This window comes from Periplaneta americana, chromosome 2 (assembly GCF_040183065.1).
Source record: "Periplaneta americana isolate PAMFEO1 chromosome 2, P.americana_PAMFEO1_priV1, whole genome shotgun sequence".
NCBI lineage: Eukaryota > Metazoa > Arthropoda > Insecta > Blattodea > Blattidae > Periplaneta > Periplaneta americana.
In genome coordinates this window covers 32872209-32896414 of record NC_091118.1, presented here as the reverse complement: position 1 = coordinate 32896414, position 24206 = coordinate 32872209, and the positions used below count along the sequence as shown (strand labels likewise).

Sequence of the window (24206 nt, the reverse complement as noted above, 5' to 3'; positions counted from 1 at the left end):
CCCTGCCCATCTCAAACGTCTGGATTTCAAGTTCCTAATTATGTCAGGTGAAGAATACAATGCGTGCAGTTCTGTGTTGTGTAACTTTCTCCATTCTCCTGTAACTTCATCCCGCTTAGCCCCAAATATTTTCCTAAGCACCTTATTCTCAAACACCCTTAACCTATGTTCCTCTCTCAGAGTGAGAGTCCAAGTTTCACAGCCATATAGAAGAACCGGTAATATAACTGTTTTATAAATTCTAACTTTCAGATTTTTGGACAGCAGACTGGATGATAAGAGCTTCTCAACCGAATAATAACACGCATTTCCCATATTTATTCTGCGTTTAATTTCCTCCCGAGTGTCATTTATATTTGTTACTGTTGCTCCAAGATATTTGAATTTTTCCACCTCTTCGAAGGATAAATCTCCAATATTTATATTTCCATTTCGTACAATATTCCCGTCACGAGACATAATCATATACTTTGTCTTTTCGGGATTTACTTCCAAACCGATCGCTTTACTTGCTTCAAATAAAATTTCCGTGTTTTCTCTAACCGTTTGTGTATTTTCTCCTAACATATTCACATCATCCGCATAGACAAGAAGCTGATGTAGCCCGTTCAATTCCAAACCCTGCCTGTTATCCTGAACTTTCCTAATGGCATATTCTAAAGCGAAGTTAAAAAGTAAAGGTGATAGTGCATCTCCCTGCTTTAGCCCGCAGTGAATTGGAAAAGGATCAGATAGAAACTGACCTATACGGACTCTGCTGTATGTTTCACTCAGACACATTTTAATTAATCGAACTAGTTTCTTGGGAATACCAAATTCAATAAGAATATCATATAATACTTCCCTCTTAACCGAGTCATATGCCTTTTTGAAATCTATGAATAACTGATGTACTGTACCCTTATACTCCCATTTTTTCTCCATTATCTGCCGAATACAAAAAATCTGATCAATAGTCGATCTATTACGCCGAAAACCGCACTGATGATCCCCAATAATTTCATCTACGTACGGAGTTAATCTCCTCAAAAGAATATTGGACAAAATTTTGTACGACGTCAACAAAAGTGATATTCCTCGAAAGTTACCACAGTTGGTTTTGTCCCCCTTTTTAAAAATAGGTACAATTATGGACTCCTTCCATTGTTCTGGTACAATATACGAGATATAAAATATTTGAAGGCATTTATCTCAAATTGAAGATTTTGCAGTTAAGTTCTTGTTACAGATAACGCCTCAATTGTACCTGATTTGAACCAGGATCTGCAGCATAGAAAGCCGACAAGCCGGTCGTTCAGCTTTTAGAGCGCCCAAATCAATAATCAGAGTTGGAGAACTGAAAATTGGTTTTATAGCTTACGAAGGGATTAAAAATTAGAAAATGCATTAAAAAGATAGAAAGCCACTAAAATATTAATATTGAAAGCAAGGGAGAGAAAGAGAGACCAATCATCTATAAAACAAAGCCAAGAGTTTGTAATGTAAAATACGTCGCAAAGAGTAACAGCTGTATATTGGGACTCTAAAACAGGGGTTCTCAAACATTTTTACGAGTAGTGTACTGAACATCAAGTATAGCCAGCGCCAGCGATTTTAATGATTATCGAGGTGACTGGCCACTGATGTTTGTGCTTTGTTTCGCAGCCGATTGCACAGTACAGTCACTTCCGAATATTAGCAGTCCCTGTCAGTATGTCAAGCATGTGTTACTTACTTTACATGTTAGAGTTGTTCAGAACTTTTAATTAATTTACATTTTGTAAAAATAAATATTGAAAGTAATAAAAATGAATCATTCTCCAATACATCCACTCCCTGCTTGTTTTCTGCTTTTTCGCCATCTTTATTGTTCATTATCACCATGAACTTGTTCTGTTTAGGTCTTCTTTAGGCCATTCGTTATCTAGTGACACCTACCTGCGCGTCAGGGGAAAAAGTAGCTTCTCTTCCTAGTTACGCTTACACTTACAGCTAGCTTGCTCACTTACCCCACCATAAGGTTCTTGCTATATCAGGGCTGGGCACATTACGTGATTCTGAGAAATGAGCGCTGTGTGCTTTAAAGAGCGGGTCTTGCGAGTGCTGTGACGTAAGCATACTGTACGTCATTCAGTGTCGGTGCAGTGGTGACTGTGCAGTATGATGGCGAACTATGAAGACGGAGCTTCCGATCATTCATTAAAGCGGCCCGCTACTCCCAGTGCTTTTAATGTATCATGGGAGGGGGAGTTATTTTTCGTAGAGAGCAGTGGATTAGCAAAGTGTTTAATTTGTCATAAAAAACTCCAACTGATTAAGAAGTTCAATATCCAACGGCATTATTCTTTACAACATGCTACTGAATATGACAAATATGTTGGTAATGAACGCCATAAATTAATGCAACAACTTAAAGAAAATGTTTGTCAGGTACATTATATTAGAGAATCTATTTGATATTTATATTGCATTATAAATTATTATACATTGAGTAATATATAACATTAAATTATACAAGTATTATCATAGTACAGTATATTACAGTTCATGATATATTATATTATATTATATTATATTATATTATATTATATTATATTATATTATATTATATTATATTATATTATATTATATTATATTATAACAGGTTGATGATGATAATAATACACTTAGTGAATCGGCTATGAGAATTAGCTACAAAATTTGCCACGAAATTGCAAAGGAATTGAAAACCTTCAACGAAGGTAATTTCATCAAGCGATGTTTAATTATATTGGCAGATGAACTCTGTCCACAGCAAGAGGGGAAGTGGAAGCCATACGCCTGTCTCGTAGAACCGTGGTTAGGAGATTGCAGTATGTGCGTATGGGTTATGTAAATAAGCCTAATGATTTGTGTGTGTGCATAGAGCGAAGTTTATTTCATTAAATTAATAAGAGTGTTATACATTCTGTACTGTACAATGGATTGATGTAATATCCTTATAAACTATTATGTACTGACAGACTGAATGACTAGAACAACCGTGGCTCTTGTTGTATTAATGCAGGGAAGGTAGCTGTAATGTGAGTCCGCCACTGCGTGAGCGTTCTGCTCTGGCTTGGAATTGAAGTGCCTTGCGGAGCGAGAGCAGCTCTGGCCGACTAAATGGAGCCGCTCTCATGCCCGGCCCTGTGCTATATGCTACGACACACGCAAGCATTTGGTTTCACGAGATAACGAATGACTTACCCGTTCCGATGTCGCTTTTAAAGGTTTTCTTAATCTCGTCATCTTTGTTGTCGGTCCAGTTCCCTCTCGCCTGCAAGTGTACATTCTGGAGCCAATTTTGGTATGCGGTTTGGGTTAATTCTTTCTATATGTTTGAACCATTTCCTCTAATAAAATTTTGTAATCACTATATTATTCAGTGTCCCAGAAACGCTGTTCACATTATTGGAATAGGCAACCCAAATCACTCGATCAGGGATGGTATGTTGGTGTAATGAGTTTCAGTACTAAAAATAAATAAATCTTAATTGAATATAGTTATCATAACCTCTAATACTTCTTCAGAATGCATCCAACATGACACGTGAGCCATGTGAGTATACTACAGAATAACTTGAAAAAATGGACGGCATTTCTGGGACACCCTGTGTATATTTTTAATTTCTTCTGGGTATCTCTTTGATGGTCCAATCTAGTGAAGCTTAAGGGGTTAGTACAGCTTATAGCAGTAAAATGTTTGGAAATATTCAATATTTTTTTCCTCCATTACTGTATCTTGTACAGTAATGAAAATTGGTATGTGTAAAACACTGTCATTCCGCTGTATGAAAAAAAAAATATTTTTACGATTAAAAAAAAAATATTTATATTTTTTTCAAAATTCAAAATGGTGGCAGTTTAACTGCGCAGTGATGAAGCGTTTCCCTCATAACTCATAAACTTGTTAACTTTTTCATGTTCTCTCTCTTTTATTTTATTGCTGAAACTCATTTTTACAATATCATGCTACTACATTCCGTAATAAATAATATATTTTTTTTTTATTTGTGTTAAAGAAAATACTGATATTTGATCATTCTTTTAAATGAATTTATTTTTTATCAGAGAGTCTATCAAAGGTAGAGGAGTGATCTTGCATCATATTGTAGATATGGCATGCATAAATATACACAAAAAAATTTCATCACAGAAAGTGGGATAGTTTTTTAGTTATGTGGGAAATGCTTCATCACTGCATAGTGAACTGAATTTTGAAAAAAAAAATATATATATATATATAATTTTTTTTTAAATCTTAAAAATAATTTTTTCATATAGCAGAAGGACAGTGTTTTACACATACTAATTTTCATTATTGTACACGATACAGTAATAGAGAAAAAGAAAGTTGAATATTTCCAAAATTTTACTGCTGTTAGCTGTACCTAATCCCTTAATAGTGGTCTCAAAATTTAATCTGTGCTGCCTTTAGTTTCTTTGTATACCTAGTCGATATTTTTTTATTTGTTGCCTAGTTTCGAGGAAAGATGGTTTTGAAGAAATTTTGTACAAACGTAATTTGGTTTCAGTCAACATTTGTTTACCAAAGTGATTTTAATTACTTTTTGGGTTATTTTATTAATAACAATTTCGACTCTTTGTGTGTATTTGCCACATATTACCATTGATTTTGCTTTGACGAGATTTTCACATATATAGGCCTATATAATATATTTGTTTATTTATTTATTTATTTATTTATTTATTTATTTATTTATTTATTTATTTACTTGTCAACACTGTGGAGTAACGGTTAGCGCGTCTGGCCGCGAAACCAGGTGGCCCGGGTTCGATTCCCGGTCGGGGCAAGTTACCTGGTTGAGGTTTTTTCCGGGGTTTCCCTTCAACCCTATATGAGTAAATTCCGGGTAACTTTCGGTGTTGGACCCCGGACTCATTTCACCAGCATTGTCACCTCCATCTCATTCAGACGCTAAATAACCTAAGATGTTGATAAAGCGTCGTAAAATAACCTACTAAAATAAAAAAAACTTCGTTACTTGTTTACTTGTTTGTTTGTTTATTTATTTATTTATTTATTTATTTATTCATAAAATATAAAATTGTAATTTATTCAATAAAACACTGTTAAAAACAAAATACCATTGGATATATTGGCATGTAATATTGTAATATTCCTTTGCAGAACGAAAAGTTACATTTCTTCGGAACAAATTTCTGCATATGTAAAGGACAAAACTAAAATTCTTTCAATAGTTTATTATCATAATACACTGCTCTCTTAAATTGACTGAACATATTGGCAATTCAATCAGTGGCTTTCCCAAAACACGCTATGAAATGTTTCATATAAAAAATTTTTATCTCGAAAAGGAAGCAAAAAACGACTAAAATTGTATTAAACTTTTGGTTTGAAATATCTCAAAGAATAACCTCCTGAAATTAATGGCATTATTTACAGTTCGCCTTGTATAGCCAATGGTATTTTCTAAACGTTGTACCTATATTATATGAGTGGTGTGACTTTGTGCTCTCTGCCAGAAGCCACGTGGTGTTGAGGACTGATGGCCGTGTCAACAATCCTGCTCTTCGACTCGCAACACATGGGCAAGGTGGCGGCGGCGGTGGTGGCTGCACTGCTGGGTCGGCCATGAGTTCAGTCATGGTGGCGCACTCCGGCAGTGAGTCACTCTCCTCCAACAACAACAATAACAACAACAGCTTTCACGTGAATAATAACGATCCATCACCCGGCGACCTGGCGCTCCTCGCAAAGTTGGAGGAGGCCAACAGGTGAGACTCACACCTTACTACTACAGTCTACTATATACAGTCATGAAGCTTGAGTTTTGAGGGTGCTAGAAACAATAGACTGTGACGGTACTATTTTGCATTGCCTGTAATGAGGCGATATTAGCGATCCTAGTGGTGAGCAACTATCTAATGTTTGCATATTGACTACGTATTGAGCTTCGCGACTGTATATACTAGACTGTGTTACTCAGGGGCGATTTCTCAGGGCATGCTATGCTTGCTGCGCAAGCCCAATTTTTTCGTAGAATGTGTACTTCTCAAAATGGGATTACGTACATTAAAATTTATTTTGATTTTTGGAACATTGTATAGGCGTAATACCATCCACAGGTTGCACACCGCAAGTATCGCAACGCTTGCTCGTTTCTCGGAGCTACAGGAAAGACGTAGAAATAGCGAGAATATGATGCGCGCGCAAGTGCCTTCCTCCTTAGTCCGTCCTAGGCGCACTATGTGTTGTTTGAAGCTCTGCTCCGAGAGCTACACCAACGACTATTTAACGTTACACAGCGGGAATGTGCTGTGATTTGCGAGTACAATGTAATTGTATAAGCGGAATGCATATGTTAGCTGCTGCATGCATTATTAATTCTTAAGTTAAACATTAATTTGAAGTATTACAATGAGTTCGGAATTGTGTGTTATTGAAACCTTATTATTAAATGCATTTTCCCGAAGAACTATTCAAGAGAATACATACATTATAGAAATATAGAGAATATGTGTGCTCGTTCAGCATCTCAACACAACAATATGCGTTGGTTGGCAGGGTCGAAAAAAAACTAAATAAAATGTTTTGTTGTCCATGTTTGTTATATTATATCGAACTTCTACATCTGATAAGCGAATATGATCCATGACTCATAATGATTTCATAATTAGAAAATAAATTATTTAGGCTATGTGGGTCTGATTATTTTTATTAATTATGAATTATTATATCCTCCCATCTTCCCCTATGAATAAAAGAGCAAGCCTAACTTTCGTGACTAGCATTCGCCCCTGGTGTTACTACTGTTGGATAGAAACATGTACTGATAACGCTGTGGGTTCCTATTGGCAACACGTTTTACAAGATAAACTTGGCGTTCGACCGGAGTGGAGTAACGGTTAAGGCTGGTTCACAATAAACCGGGAACGAGAACGAGAATGAAAACGAGAAGCAGAGGACGTGAATATGGAAATTGTTGATTCACAATAAACCGAAAACGTAGACGACTATGCATATCGATATGCATGTCAATAACGATATGTAAAGTCGATATTACGCATTCTGATGTTATTTGTGTATAATTGACCAATGGCGTTCTCTCATGAGTACAAGGCAGCCAACATAAACACAGGTTAACCAACTTCGAAATTCAACTGAAACATTTCATTAGGTACGGTACTATAAATATGCCCATGCATCTTTATTATCACAACCTATTTTAAGTCTACCATAACGTAAAATAATTAGAGAAGAAACATTTGTAATAGAACAAAAATGAACACAACAGTAGTTATTGAATTGAAGCATGAATATGTAGTGTGTAATACAACCAATACAGTAATAAAATATGATTCACTTCCGATCGGTGTTCAAAGATGCAGAATTGAAAGCCATGTATTCTCCTTCATTTTCTCATCTTTATACGAGGCGCGCCGCTTATCGTAAACGTGAGGATTTTCCTCAACACTCAATATTAGAATCTCATCAAATAAAACTTGCTCCATGATGCACAGCACAGAACAAAATAATGCATAGGTTATGTCACGGTCTTCTTGCTACAAAATATATGACGACAAAATAGCTTTTAGATGGCAATAGAATGTATCTAGTGGGCTGTGATCGGAAACGTGAACGCCAAAGTTGAAACTTGGCCAACTCTCCGTTCCCGATCCCCGGCTCCGGCAAACTTTTCGTTAATTGTGAATGCTCACATTTAAATGTACACATTTCAACAATTTTACCGTTTTCGTTTTCGTTCCGATTCTCGTTTCCGGTTTATTGTGAACCAGCCTTTACCTCTGAAACGAGCGGGTCCGGGTTCAGGTCGACTAGGAGGACATGGCGGAGATGGTTCCAGGATCTGCCTGTAGGCGGCATCTATCTTTGGGAGCTGCACATATCCAGCGACGCCGCAGGGACTTTAATAAGCAGACTGTGTGACCAGAGGAGTGTAGCTCCCTTGCATAGATGGCGCCTTGTTAAGTCGTGTAATCGATGGCGACATGTTCCTCTGGTTGAGAATGCAGCAGATTCAGGCACATGAATTGCGAACAGATGCCATCGATCTGAGGAGGCTGCAGAATAACATCACAGGCAGGCGGAGGATCAGGTCTCCAGTCTGAATTGGATGTTGTGACTGAATCGATACGATGGCATCATGCGGTGAATCATGCGCTTGAGGAGCGATCCTAAGGACTTCAACAATCATCCCAACATAAGGAGGTTGCTCAATAAGCCTAAGGCTATGGTGTTTGTCTGTGGGCCCTCCGAAAGAAAAAAAAATCCTAATTGGGACAAGTTGCCTCTAATTGAGATTTTCCGGGGTTTTCCCTTCAATCCATTAAGATCAAATGCTGGGTAACTTTCCTGGACTCATTTTAATTCAGTTTGTTTGTTTAGTTAACTGTCCGAAGACATGCAAATCTGGTTTTTAGGTAGTAGCTCCCTGTAAAGCAGGCTTGAATAATTTCAAGGAAAAATTGTTCCGGGGCCGGGTATCGATCCCGGGACCCTTCGCTTAGCGCACGAATGCTCTACCGACTGAGCTACCCCAGGAACTATACACGACACTGTCACAATTTTCCCTTTATATCCACACAATTCAAATGGGCTGACAAGACGCCAGAACCCAACTTTGAGTGGACACAAATTCTGTGTGACTTAAATTGTGGCTTTTTGTTAACGTACCTCCAGTAACGAATGTATTATGCAAATCTGGCTTTCAGGTAGTAGCTCCCTGTGAAGCAGGTTTGAATAATTTCAAAGAAAAATTGTCCGGGTCCGAAGACAGATCTGAACCTCACAAGTGATATCAACATGGCACCACTTATGAGGCAACTAGGTCAGGAGATAATTGCATACATCGCCGATTAGCTATATATTACACTAGAATAGTCAGACTTCAGATGTATCGTCAAGTGAGATGTACTGCCTGATAATAGATGTACATATCAGCCAGAACCTCAATCGGAGGATAATGATCTGATAAGAGATTCTCAAGTCAAGCACACTACATTTCATTTCGGACTGTTACAATCAAGTAAAGCCAAGTGGAGGTTTCGCTTCCCCAAATTCTACACTTATGTGGGTTCACAGTGCTATAAACTAGGAACAAGACTTTATCAGAGAAGAAAATATGACTGAGAAATTCATCGTTATCACCATCGCCCGAGGGTGCTCTGTGCTGATGACTGCTGCTCTATCCAATGAATAAATTGTTAAAATGTACAGAGTTATATTACTTCCAGCCTGTAAACCACGGCGTCGTAGTACTTTTCGTGCAGTGGTGACTTCAGAAGCAGACCAATCAAACGTATCTGTACTTCCGTTCTGTTTTTTATGTAACATTTTTGCACTAGGGGAGACTGTTGTACCTTTAAACACTTTTCACGTTTTATTTTTTTTTAATTTTGGGAAATGAAATTTTTTAAATGAAAAAATGCTTGAAATAATTATTGAAGATTCCTTTACAACTTCCTGTATGTATTTTCCTGTTTTACAGATCTATTAAGGATGGAAAAAATAAAATGAAGAGATATGTAATGTGTTCAAAGGTACAACAGGATCATGTACCTTGGAACATACCCTCTTGTAAGTTGGAACACATGGAATATAGGTGGGAATATAGCTGTAAAAACTGACAATCATATTTAAAATGTATTTGCAATCATAAACCAGAGCAGGCTTCTCTGATTTAGATTTTATTTCCTGGAGAAGCAATAACTGCTTCAACAGCTTTCTTCAAGGCATCCGAATCAATTGGGGATCTCTTTAATTCCAGACTTACTTCGTGACATGACCTTAAAATAAAACAAAAACAAAAACCGATAGTATCGTGTAATTTGGAACATGTTCCACGGTACAAGATGTTTTGTGTTCAAAGGTACAAGAGGGTGCACGTTTAAACAAATATGGCTCCGAAAACTAGAGAGTCAAATAAATCATGGAAATTAAAATATGTTATTACTCACCAGATGATAGGGAACACACCGTACTTGAAAGATATTAACAAATGCAATCTGGTTTTTTGTTAGAAAACATGCATCAATGAACGAAATGTTTACTTTTGGTACTAAAAAAACTTCTTTTGTCCACGGAACTCACACTTTGCAATAAATCAAACTGAAACTATGACCAGAGCTACTTAGCGGCTTTCTCTACAGCCTACTTCATTTTGAGTCCTCTAGGTAGCAGCAAAAATTAAAAAAGAAAAAATGTTCAAAGGTTCAAAGGTTCCCCCTAATATCTAATTTGACATGTTTTTTTGTTTAAAATGAATTCAATTTAAACAATTAGTTATTTAGACTGGGAGAGTTCAAAAAATGTTTTCTTTCATATCCTGTTCAATTTTTTAAATAATAATAATAATAATAATAATAATAATAATAATAATAATAATAATAAATAATTTGATTGACATTATTTAAAAATTAAACTCTACTTTATGATTTTACTGTATGGTCATGAGAGAACTATACATGCAAAGTTTAATTAAAGATTTTTAAATACTGTTAACATGTAAACGTTGCCCAGCTGAAAATATATATATATATATATATATATATATATATATATTCCACAAATTTTCAACATTTTTTGAATAGTAACTATTAGGTTTTCAGAAAAATTAAAATTGCTTAATGATGTATAAATAGTGTATATTATGCATGCCAATTTTGTTTCCAGAGGACTTATAGATTGTGAGAGAAATAAATGTTTAAATATATATAGTAAAATGATACTATTGAAAGTTGTACCTTCCACCTCAAATGAAACTTTGCCACAGTATCAAACAATTTCAAAATAATGTAATGCATAACATAGGCCATAATTTTTACACACTTTTTCAGGAGTAGCATTCTTATTATTTTTTTTACATTATGTAATTTAGGTACAGTTTCCTTAGATACTCTTTCATCTATGGCTATTACTTACTTATGGCTTTTAAGGAACCCGCAGATTCATTGCCGCCCTCACATAAACCCGCCATCGGCCACTATCCTGCGCAAGATTAATCCAGTCTCTATCATCTTATCCCACCTCTCTCAAATCCATTTTAATATTATCCTCCCATCTACGTCTCAGCCTCCCCAAAGGTCTTTTTCCCTCCCGCCTCCCAACTAACACTATATATGCATTTCTGGATTCGCCCATACGTGATACATTCCCTTCCCATCTGAAACGTATGGATTTAATGTTCCTAATTATGTCAGGTGAAGAATAAAGGTACAACAGTCTCCCCTATAAATAAAAGATTGACGAATCTTACTCCTTTCCGAGTTTCCATAGTAAGATGTGACGGGTTACGCGGAGTAGAGAGAAGAAACAAAATAGCGTCGCTTTGCGGGTCCTGTAACGTTGCCAAAAGATGGATTTAATGCACTGCATCTTCTCCTTGACCTAGCAAAGTTGATACACAGGGAGAAGACTGGCGTGTTTAACCGGCGTACGGCGACGGGTAGCCATTAGACGTTATCCGATATTCACGGATAATTGACTAGGGCGACAAATATCTGTCTGTCACGAACAGTCTGAAGAAAACAGCTAAAAAATTTACTCTTTTAGTCGCATCACGGGTCTTCAATTCATCTTAGAATGCTACTTTTTTTTGCTTCCCCTGTTTTAACTATCTTTTGGCTGTTTATACGGAGATTTTTTTTTTTTCTTGCTCTAGAAAGCTGAGAGATTGCACTGATTAATTTTAAAGTCTACAGCCAATGCCGCTTTATCTTTTGTCAGTAGAGTATGTCCACCCTCTCGTTTATCTAACACGGAATCTTTTGTTTTCGGTCTCAGGATGGTTAATTATACATGCTAACACCAACAGAGGAAATTCTCTTCAAAATATGTGACTGGTTCTCAGTCAATAAATTAGTATTAAATTGTAACAAGACTAACATAATTCAATTTAAATCCTGTCCAAATTCAACGTCGCAAATTTCTAGCGCAATAATTAGCAATAGATCCCTATTCGAAACAACAACAACCAAATTTCTTGCTTAAAAATCGATAATGTGTTAAATTGGAAAAATCATATTCAAGAAATTACCCCCAAACTAAATTCAGCTTGTTTTGCTATTAGATCTATGCAAAAGATAGTAAATATCAATACCTTAAAAACAATATACTTTGCATACTTCCACTCGGTAATGAGTTTTGGAATAATATTCTGGGGAAATTCCACAGATAGTAACAATATATTTCTATTACGAAAAAGAGTAATTAGAATAATAGTAGGTGCCAAATCTAGGGAATCGTGTAGGACTATTTAAAAAAAACTACAAATAATGCTCATGGCTTGTCATTATATCTTTTCATTAATAGTCTTCCTCGTATGTAATCGTGAAAACTTTGTAACTAATTCAACAGTTCATAGCATAAATACACGTCAAAAAATGACTTTCATACTCCATCGGCAAGTCTATCGTGCTATCAAAAAGGAGTGCGTTATATGGCAGTAAAAATTTTTAATAGCCTCCCTATCGACATAAAAAATGAAACTCAAAACATAAAATTATTTAGGGCCAAATTGAAGAAGTACCTAATTTCTCACACCTTCTATTCTGTAGGTGAATTCATGGCATTCAATAACGCTTCATGAAATTGGTACTAAAACTTTGTGTTGTACTAGTAGACTATATTGCAAATCTCGTCTGTATATATTTCATCTAGACTGTGACTATAAAATAAGATTTTATAATAGTATTAAGTTTTTTTGACTTGTTCCATATTCTAGCTGTAAGCATGTATGAATACCATGGAATGTTAATAAATACAATACAATACCAATTATTTTTGGAAAAGCGAAAATTACCAGAAAAATTTATATATACAGAGTGTAACAAAAGTTTCTGGTACAGTGAAAATTTTAGTTTTTTTTTTTTTCCCCCAGATATTTGATGGTAAATATCACATTTTCAGCCAGTTAATAAGGAAGGATTGCATCACACCACAATGAAGTAGTACCAACTCCTATACCATAAAATTTGGTCATGCTTCCTGAGAAAATGGAAATTAACAAGCGAATAATTTTAACATAGACTACTGTTACAAAAACTTTTGTTACACTATGTATATATATACGTAGTGAAGATGATGATTAATACGACGCGGCGCGCCATGTAGGCACAAAAATTGCGTGCATCATAATAGAACATTCGTTTTCAACTTGTTTCTTTCAATATTTTCCGATTACATGCATAAACGCATGGAAAATTGAACCGTGTAGATTCACCTTTACTGTCTTATCCCTTCCTCCCTTCATTAAATACAGTATATTATATTCCACTCTTCATTTATAGTTAAATAATAACTTAAATTTATTTATTCTTCACTAGATCATTCTTCCAATTTCAATTATATTTTTATGCTCGACCATGCCGAAATGTAGTAATTATACACCTGGTAGCAGCCCTTTAATGGACCTCATTAAAGTACACCTATTCATTAAAGTTCAGGTTTTCCACCAATCAGAAAGCAATATGAAAGCGCAAGTATCGATTATTCTCGGATATGCAATCGAAAGACAACTAGCGAAACGTCACGGAGGCTGGAAATCCAATACTGTCGCAGAAGGTTATGTTCTATTACTATAATAATTAGCGTTAATTGTAAAGAATATTCAAATAAATTCAATTTGTCATCTCGTTTTTCAATGTCTAAATCAATTTCCAGGTTATATCAAGATTAATCTTCATTTTACTCTCTAGATTATATCAAGGTCAATGATATTTGTTCCTCTGAAAAAATCAATACTTTCGCGTATGCGCACATCTCACAATTTACGAGATTGCACTAGGTCACTTCCTCTCTCCAGTCAGATAAGAATAATATGAATACTTATGAATAATTTCAAGTTAGAAATATGGTCGAGCATAAAAAGTCGTATGAAACTTGGCTATAATGGTAATTAAGACGCTCGTATGAAAATTATGAAACGAGCGCAAGCTAGTTTCATAAACATACTCGCGTCTTAATTACTGCCAGTATAGGCATGTATAATGTACTATTACTAATTTCTATAACCTCTTATTTCTCATTTCATTCACTTCTTCTATTCTGGCCTTTCTTAACAAAAATCTTTGCCTTAACTTAACTTACAATTCTTACTTTGCTACTCCTTACTAGGATCATTTTTACGCTTGTCTTGAAGTTGAGCGGGGGTAGAACGCTTCAGACCGCCTAACTCCAAGACAAACGTAGAATGAGACCTCTGCAATTGGTTCAGTAACAATTATACTTCTCTCCTCCTCTGCTGGAAATGTTTACATCTCCTGTCAGACATAATGGAATAAAGTATAGTCGCAGTCTAGTATATACAGTCATGAAGCTTGAGTTGAGAGGGTACTAGGAACAATAGACTGTCCAGGTACTATTTCGCATTGTATGTAATGAGGCGATAGTAGCGATCCTGGTGATTAGCAACTATCTATGGATGCATATTTACTACGTATTGAGCTTTGTGACTGCAAACAACAATTCCACAATTTGGGACATCTGGCCGAAATCTACGGCTGACCACTAGGATCCAGAATACAAAGCAGAGGTTAAATGAAAAATACAATATGCTTGCGGAGAGAATACGGAACAATGATAAATTTAAAAATAAAGTACAATTTGATTTCGGAGAAACATGAGATGAAAATACATTTAATGAAATGAAGTGAAAAAAATTACATCGCATTATACAAGTGATTGTGTAAAATGGATAATGAATCTCTCGATACCATTAGACAAATTTTGTTAATGTCCTCATTAGAAAATTTAAGAGAAAGGAGAGTGGTTTTGGTTAACTTAAATGAAGTTCCCCAGCGCCAAAAAGAAGTCCTTTGACTTCCCATGTATTAATATTAATTTTGTATCTCTCGCTGAAGTGAGGAATACATGGGTTGTAAATAGACTTCTTTTCATCGTTAACGTTATTGGCTTGTTGATCATCCTTCTCAAAACGGACAGTGGGGTCAAGAATGAGGCTTCTTTGATTCCGGCAATCGATGGCTACAATGTCTGCTCTTCTCGTTGACCCATTCTCAGCCAAGCAGTGCACTTCTTCGTAAACCTCCCACTTTGCCTTCCGAAGAGTGGTTGCGATAGAGCTTCTCACTTTATGGTGGCGATTGTTCCTCAGTAGTTCTCCTTTAGGGTAATAACCCAAAACATGCCCAAGGGTTTCTACTTCGCTGCATCCTGGATGACGACAGTTTTGATCTTGAAAGAAACGACCTGGCGCCGATCGTACTGCTGCGATGTTTGTGGACATCTTTATGGCATTGGTCCACTCTGAGGATGATATCCCTCTTCTATTGCTAATCCAAGAGTTGTTTTTTGGATCTCCACTGTAAGTTGCCGCTCCTTTGCCTTTTTGTGGAAGACGACACCATATTATTAAACGACCTCCGCCGTAACTCAGAACTTAAAGACTGTGGTATAGTTCTCTTTATCGATCACTCCTTACTACTTGCAAAACTTTTCACTAATCGATTCTTCACCATTACTTACTTACTTACAAATGGCTTTTAAGGAACCCGAAGGTTCATTGCCGCCCTCACATAAGCCCGCCAGCGGTCCCTATCCTGTGCAAGATTAATCCAGTCTCTATCATCATACCCCACCTCCCTCAAATCCATTTTAATATTATCCTCCCATCTACGTCTCGGCCTCCCTAAAGGTATTTTTCCCTCCGGTCTCCCAACTAACACTCTATATGCATTTCTGGATTCGCCCATACGTGCTACATGCCCTGCCCATCTCAAACGTCTGGATTTCAAGTTCCTAATTATGTCAGGTGAAGAATACAATGCGTGCAGTTCTGTGTTGTGTAACTTTCTCCATTCTCCTGTAACTTCATCCCGCTTAGCCCCAAATATTTTCCTTAGCACCTTATTCTCAAACACCCTGAACCTATGTTCCTCTCTCGGAGTGAGAGTCCAAGTTTCACAACCATACAGAAGAACCGGTAATATAACTGCTTTATAAATTCTAACTTTCAGATTTTTCGACAGCAGACTGGATGATAAGAGCTTCTCAACCGAATAATAACACGCATTTCCCATATTTATTCTGCGTTTAATTTCCTCCCGAGTGTCATTTATATTTGTTACTGTTGCTCCAAGATATTTGAATTTTTCCACCTCTTCGAAGGATAAATCTCCAATATTTATATTTCCATTTCGTACAATATTCTGGTCACGAGACATAATCATATACTTTGTCTTTTCGGGATTTACTTCCAAACCGATCGCTCTACTTGCGATTCTTCACCATTAAAAAATAATAACGATGTTGGGTCCGATTCTTCCACACTGCCAGTAAATCACACGTCGTTGTTTACATTTTCTTACTCGCTTTCGTCATTTATAGTGTATCTCGTTAATCTAGCACATCACCCTCACCATACTTCATTCTTATTTTCCTTTCTCTAACGGCTCACTAAACATTATACATGACTCCTCGACTTTCCCTTTAGACATACTTTCCACTCTATCAATATCACCCGCAGTCGCTGGTCTTGAATCATCCTCGCTACCATTCACTGACATAGAGTACACTCATCTTTATTCTTCTTTTCATGCAGCAGTGTTACTTATCACTAGAGCCCGGATGTTTGGTAAAATGCCTTTTTTACTGGGTGGAAGTAAATCATTATTTGCATAGGTATAAATGTGATTTGGAGTAAATCAAAATGATAGGGCCGATTTTTATTGTGCCTATTTTGTCTTGTTAAGGGGAGAGGATAGTAATTTTTAAAACTTTTTTCTTATTTGGTGTAAAATATTAATTTTTTGTATGTAGAGAGCTCATGGCTATAGCAACTCAACAAAATATAAATAGTTTGAATAAATTATTTGGGAGGCAGATTTGAAAAAAAAAATGTACCCAATGCAGGATTTTACTAAACTCGATATATCTAAGCCATTTTTAAAGATAAATTCAAACACTATGTTACAATTTATTTGTAAAAGCACGCTCTACAAACTGTCTGTAACAGAAATTTGATATTAGTTCCTACATTTGTAAAATAAACAATTAAAATTTAATAACATTTTTTTTTTTATTTTCTTTCTTGCAAACAGAGAGACTTATTTTTAAAATGAAATCAATTAGGGAAATTCCGTTACAGAGAAAAGTTTCCTAGTAGTCTAGAGAATGTGTATTCTAAATTTCATTCATATATCTTTAATAGTTCAAAAATTATATCGATTTTTGTCTGGCTATGTAGCGAAAAAAGTAAAGTTCCAGAAACAGCAATCAAAAGGGGGTGTGATTTAATAATCCAGAGCGCAGGAACTTGAAAAATGGCGTCTGAACATCCAATAAGGGCACAGATACCCACACAATGTTATACAATGTATTCCACACACATCACAGAGTATTTTAAAGAAAAATTTGGTTTTAAAAAAAAAATGAAGTTCCGGAAACAACGAACAAAAGGGCGGTGTGATTTAAAAATCCAGAGCGCAGGAAGTTTAAAAATGGCGTCTCAACAACTGATAAGGGCACAAATACCCACAAAATATTATACAATGTATTCTACACATATCACAGAGTATTTTAAGGAAAAAAATTGTTTTTTGAAAATTTACTCATTTTTCACCAAAAAATACCATCCTCTTCCCTTAAGGTGTTTCTTACTAAAAAATGCCTTTTTTGTCATTTTAAAGCAATATTTCTTGTTTATTTGCAATTTTCTAATTAATTGTAATGTAATGTAGGTATTTAATATATGAAATTAAAATATTTGAAACATTAACTAACTTTACTAACAGTAGTGAATAAAAGTAATTTATTTCGGTCCTTAATCTGCTAATAATCATGCTTTATACTAATGGTGTCACATGAATAGTAATCGACAATCCACAGTTGCAAATATAATAATGTCATGTCTTCACGATACCAACAATCAGCTTTATAATTTCAAATATTTAGCTCGTTCTCATAGAAGTAGCATTTCCAATTGTTTTCTTTCATATTTTCAAATCTTACTGTTACAATTTTGTGCTACACGTGTTTATTATTGTAGGAGAAAGAAATTTGAGTGAGGAACAGTCAGTTATTGTCGGGTGACAGAAGATATAAGCTCGGTTAACTAGAATGCCTAAATTCAGTAAACCATTGAAAAATAAACTTCATGCTTACGTCAGTGAATTTGGTGCCCACGTGTTTTCAACCGATGGAACAGTTTTGTTATGTAAGGTTTGTGAAAAGACAGTGAATTACGAAAAAAAAGTATTTTATAAGTCAACATGTGTCACCTACGAAGTAAAATGTGAGTTATGTTGATATAATTTAAATTTATTGCATAAAATATATTATGCCTTTTTTTAAATTTATAATGCCTTTTCCATAGATTATTGTGCCTTTTTTTTACGTTTTTGCCTTTTTTGCCTGCCTGTTTTAACGGTTATAAATGCCTAAACATCTGGGTTCTACTTTTGAGGTTAAAACCTGTTTCCGGACAGTTGATTAAACAACAACTGTAACATGACTGGGTTACAACTGAATGCTAATGTTATTTTTTTTTAGGCCATGAAGCAATGTAACTTGTGTAACCACGTCCAGTGATGCCACCTCCTCTCGCTACGGGCATGAGGGCGCCGAAGTTGCGTATAAAAGTATCAGTGCTGCGTGGCCTCTTTCGGTAATATCTGAACATCGAGGGACTTCAGAACTTAGTTGCAATTTCTAGAACAGAGAAGAATACCCAAACAGGACGCGATTTTAAAATGGATATTTCTGGCAGTGCTGTTTCATTTTGTGGCAATATTACACGTTATGTTCTTTCTGTTTGAACGCCTGAAAACACTGAACGAGTACGGTCTGGAGCAGAGCTTTCCAAACTGGGTGTCGCGACACCATGAAGGTTTATGGGGTGTCGCAAACTGTTTGGTATATTTCATTATTTTGAGCTATTAACTCATGATAAATCGCTGGTCACCTCTTGCTTACCTAGCTGCCTTGTAGATACGTGTCCTTGACAGACGTATAGATGTGCGTATAGTTGTAGCATACAAGTATAATTCTAGTCTGCAAGGTAAGGATGAGAATATCTTAACTGCAACGGACAACATTTCTGACTTACGAGACAAGTTAGCAATTTGGTCTCGGAAAGTGAAAGAGGGCAGCTACGAAATGTTCCCAAATACATCTCACTGTGATTCGAAGAACGGAATAAAAGATACAATTTACAATTATATAATACACTCAGGGACAAAAAAAAACCGGACACTTCTATATTTGCTTGTATTTTGTTGCCAATTATTTCAAAATGAAACAAAACCCATTTAAACAAAATAATGTTTCATTTAGCACCTTATACGACAACATTTGAAAAAAAAATCTCTGATGAGAAAATTTACAAAAAATTACAAAGGGCGTATAACTATGGCATCGTTTGGTCTAACTGTTTTTTTTTTTTCATTTTATGGTGCCTTAAACATTAAAAACTCTTTTTAGTAACGGGTATTACCCCCTCTGGCTTGAATAACTGCATCCATACGCCTTGGTATGCTCTCAATTTGGTTAGCAATGTCTTCTTGAGGAATAAGTTCCCATTCTTCGCCAAGTGCTCGCCTCAACTCTTGTAACGATTCTGGTCTCGGTCGTCTATTCTTAACACGTCGTCCCAGCATGTCCCACACGTGTTCAATTGGGTTCATGTCTGGACTCCATGCTGGCCATGGAAGAACATGGATTCCCACTTCTTGGAGATAATCTCCGACCGCATGGGCAATATGCGGCGGTGCATTATCGTGCATTAAAACAAAATTATCGCCTACACATTGGCCAAATGGCACAACATGATCAGCCAAACATTCATTTATATACCTATCAGCTGTTAGTCTTCCATTTTCAACAAAAACGAACTCTGTACGAGCATCCGTACACACTCCTGCCCAAACCATCACTCCACCACCTCCATACGGCACATTTTCGGAAATGCAACACTGTGAAAATCGTTCTCCCCTCCTTCTCCAAACTCTTTCACGTCCATCAGGTGAGCACAGATTGAAACGGGACTCATCGGTGAACAGAACACAGCTCCACTGTCCATTTCTCCAATCCCTGTGATCATTTGCAAAACGCAGTCGTTCAACTCGATGCATCCTGAGAAGTCTGGGACCAGTTGCAGGTCTACTTGATATCAGTCCACTTGCTTTCAACCTCCTTCTAACTGTTTTGGCCGAAATTGGGCGTCCATGCATGTTAACAAATTGCTGGGCTACACTAGTAGCTGGCAGGTTGCGCTCCCTAAGAACTCTCAACACCATATACCTGTCTTCATTTGGATTTGTAGCTCTTGGACGACCTGAACCTGGTCTTCTGGTATATTCTAGGGTCTCTCTATACCGTTTTATGGCATCATGGGTTGTGCTTCTAGCCATATTCATAACATTTGCAATGTAACGTACACTGCGTCCATCATCGTAAAGGGCTACAGCTCGAGCCACATCTTCAGGTCGCATCTTGTTTTAAGACAAATGTTACAACCCCACTTAAACTCAGAAAATGTAAAAATAAAGAAATAACGAATGATAACGATAATGAAGCACAAAATGGTTGAGACAAAATTGTTATAGCTGAGACTCCGAAAGCAAAATTGGAATATTTGGTTGTAATGGCTTGTTTATAAAACAAAAAACAATCAACAATGTATACACGTCTCCATAACAACAGATGGCTACCATAATATTGTATGAGAAGATAATGTTTTGCAAAATACCAGCAAATATTAAAGTGTCCGGTTTTTTTTGTCCCTGAGTGTATTACTCAAAGATAAACTCGAAAGTTACTTCCCAGATCTGAACACAAAAGCTTATGACTGGATAAGAAATCCATTTTTGTCATCTGAAGTTAGTGGTCTTTCCTTAGCAGAAGAAGAAGAATTGGCAGAGATTAAAAATGATAGGAATTTGAAGTTAAAACACGAAAGAGATGATTTGAACAGATTCTGGATTTCACTTGAAGATTTTCCGCATCTTGCTTAACGGGTTCTTGTGGTTTTGTTGCAGTTTTCAACCACATATTATTACGAAGCAGGATTTTCTATGATGACCAATATCAAACCAGTAAAACGCGGCAGTTTAAAAATGCTGGATGAAGAAATGTGAGTGAATTTATTCCATATTCGTCGAAACATAAAATACATTTGTAAGATTCGCCAAGCACATGTGAGCCATTGAAAAACTAAAAACCAAGTGTGAAAATAAGTGTGATTGTATTCCTTATCTTAGAACTCTATGTAAATGTTTCTTTCACCTCATATATGTTAACAGTGCTGGAAATGTGTATGTTTATCTTATTCATTTTATGAAGGGTGCATAAGGGCTATTCCATATGAAATCTATCAGTAAAAAACCTCGCATTTTTTTAATACTCTAATTTTTCCCTATTTATACAAGGTGCTGAGGAGAGTGCATTTTCAAAAATATACTATCGAAAGCCAAACGGTTTTCGTACTATTGAGCGACAAATTTAGCGTATTTTATATAAACAAGCCTCTTTCAGCGCTCAGAACTCTGGAACCATTTACTGCAGAACATTGAACGAGAGCTCATTTTGAAGCTGACATTTAGTAGGTTATGATAAGAAGTAATACTTATTTTTATTGTATACAGAGAGACAGATAATGTGATTTTACTTACTTTTAGGCTTTTTGCCCATTTGTAAAAATGTAAAAAATATTGAGAAAAAACCTTGCATTATTAAGAGGGATTCGGCATTGTTTGCTTAGTGGCTCGGCAATAAGTTTCGAGGGTATTAAATAAATTATTTTCACACGCCTAGACTTGAATGGCGCAGTACCCCACACACTGGCCGAGAGCTGAAGATAAGCGAGCATTGGGCGTCATTTTACTCCTGTGTGTATGAAAACTTGTGATAAAGCTAGCCCAGCCATGACTGCTAGACGACACATCTCGTGTTTGTCTCCTGGCCTTGCTTGTCTCGGCTAAGCTCCCGTCTCACAGTCAGCTGGTTAGTTCACGCGCGTACTATTTATTTTCTTTATTTGATATTTTCAATAATTTCTTATCAACGGTGCACCAGTAAAAAATATGTGTTTATTTGTACTTTCAATGCGGAATCTAACCATATATTTTAAAAATGTTTTTTCGTGGGAAAAGGCGTCTTAATGAAGAAAAATCTAAATTTCTCCATTTCCATAAAAAGTAAGAAAAACTGTTTACATGTCAATATAAAATATAATTTCTCAGCATCAAAATAAACCATGATTTTAATCATTGGGTGAAAGGGTTTCGGAGCCACAACAGTTTAAAGTTGCTAATTTTATGAAAATACGATAAATTTAAATATTTTAAATTTAAACACTATGAAGTTCTGATGCCTCAAACTTTGCACAAAGCATTGTATCACAGTTGTCAACGGACAGAAAAAGTTTCATTGTATTTAAAAATTGCAAGGTCAATTTTCTCTATATTTCGGCCAATTTGAGATGGAATAGCCCATAAGTAGCCTATTAATGTGTGAAATACTTTCATTTGAGGGCTAAGGTGACGCATTAAAATTCTAGAATTGGCTAGGGTGTCGCCATATAAAAAAGTTTGGAAAACACTGGTCTGGAGTTACAGGAAGGTCGAATAACTCGGCAGAGAGATAGGAATACTCCGGTAGGCTAAGCTTTCTCGGGATAGAGAGTGCCGCACACATCATGTGTGTATACACTAGTTGACTATACGCTCGGCATGCAGTTACTTGAGTCAAGTGCATCATTGACCTCTAAACAAAGCTCAAAACCATTGATTGTCAGAACTCGCAGAGATCACCGATTGTAACCGCTGCAGCCAGAATCCCGCTCACGAAGAAAGCACGTGAAATGTGCTGAGCAGACATCATGTTGAAACACCTTGCTTTGCCAGGCTGCCTGAGGAATCTCTTCCAGGCGCAGCAACAATGAGGCACCGACAAAAGATATTCGTTGTGTCTCCCTCTGCCACCCCCCAAAATTTTTGCACGGACTTTCGAATCACCCGGTGTTGTCAGCGAATAGGGATTATAAAGAATGGACACTTCGCGTCGGTACCTTTGATGTAGCCGGACTGATTTCAATTACCAAGCCAGCTAGAGCGTGAGATTCTGCTTTCTCCCTAGAGTTGGCGCTGACATCACACCAGCTAGCAGTCGACACAGCGGAAATATAACACATATAATTAATACATCTAGGTACATTATGTACTCAAATAAAATAAATTGGATCCATAAAATAATAAATCCGTCATTAACTGTAATGTCTAGACTCTAGAGTTCCTTTATAATGAGAGTTGAGACGTTGACCCCAACAACAATTAAAATATGTAATGATTTGATAGCACTGAAAATGGAAAAACAAAACTCTTATGAGAAGTAAAACCATATTCCTATATTATATTATATACAAATATTAAACGAATTTGATACATAATTTTATAATGTGTTATATTATTTTATAATATAATTTATTATATCTGAAATATAAAAATATATTATTATTACAACTAGTTCGTCACTGAGAAATAAGGAAAAGCTGTTAACTTGAATTCATTTGAAGCAAAGCGTTACTGGATTATGCAATAAGGTAGGCGATGTTTGAATCCTGTGTCTCAACTCTATTCTCAATTATTATCTTAGCGTATGCTCGATTACACTAACCTCTAGCGCTTGAAAGTAGAACTAACCGCTGGCGCACAGAGAAACAAAACACCGGAAAATTCGCTCAGTGTCCATTCTTTATAATCCCTATTCGCTCGTGTTGTGTTCCCAACTTGCAGTGCTGTTCTTGGACTGCATTTTTCGAACGTTCTGTAAATATTGTTTTACATTGCACATTCTGGAAGAAATGTATTTATCTTCCCTCTACGAGACTAGATAATATGAAACTCATGATTTTAATTTCTGTGTTTATTTTAACAAGAAGGATGCTAGTAACGTTGTATTGCGTCTTAAACCTCTGGGAGATTACTTTACCTTTACATTAAGTGCTGAAAATGCCCTCCTTCCGCCTCAAGACACAGCTGAACACGTCGTTCCATGTTTCTGGCCGTTCTCTGGAGCATTACGTTGTCGATGCCGTTGATTTAGCGTGTGATGTTCTCCTTCACATCGTTTAAAGTCCGAGGGTGTGTAGTGTAGACTCTTCCCTTCAAATAACCCCATAGGAAAAAATCTGGTGGAGTAAAGTCCGGTGATATTGAACACCAAATTCCCTCTGGTATGCCTTTTC

At 36.2% G+C, this 24206-nt stretch overlaps 1 protein-coding gene across 9 annotated transcripts in view; it reads left to right on the top strand.

The window, feature by feature from the left end:
• Evi5 (ecotropic viral integration site 5) overlaps nucleotides 1–24206 on the top strand; it is a 349793-nt gene that overhangs the window by 285211 nt on the left and 40376 nt on the right. For 5 of the 9 annotated variants that reach the window (XM_069814634.1, XM_069814652.1, XM_069814599.1 and 2 more), the window contains one exon: nucleotides 5509–5760. In XM_069814634.1, coding sequence (XP_069670735.1) covers nucleotides 5618–5760 — 143 coding nt within the window. In that variant the 5' untranslated portion in view covers nucleotides 5509–5617. Of the gene's footprint in view, nucleotides 1–5508; nucleotides 5761–21000; nucleotides 21096–24206 lie in introns of those variants that run through there. The other 4 variants (XM_069814642.1, XM_069814662.1, XM_069814616.1 and 1 more) reach the window with 2 other exon arrangements.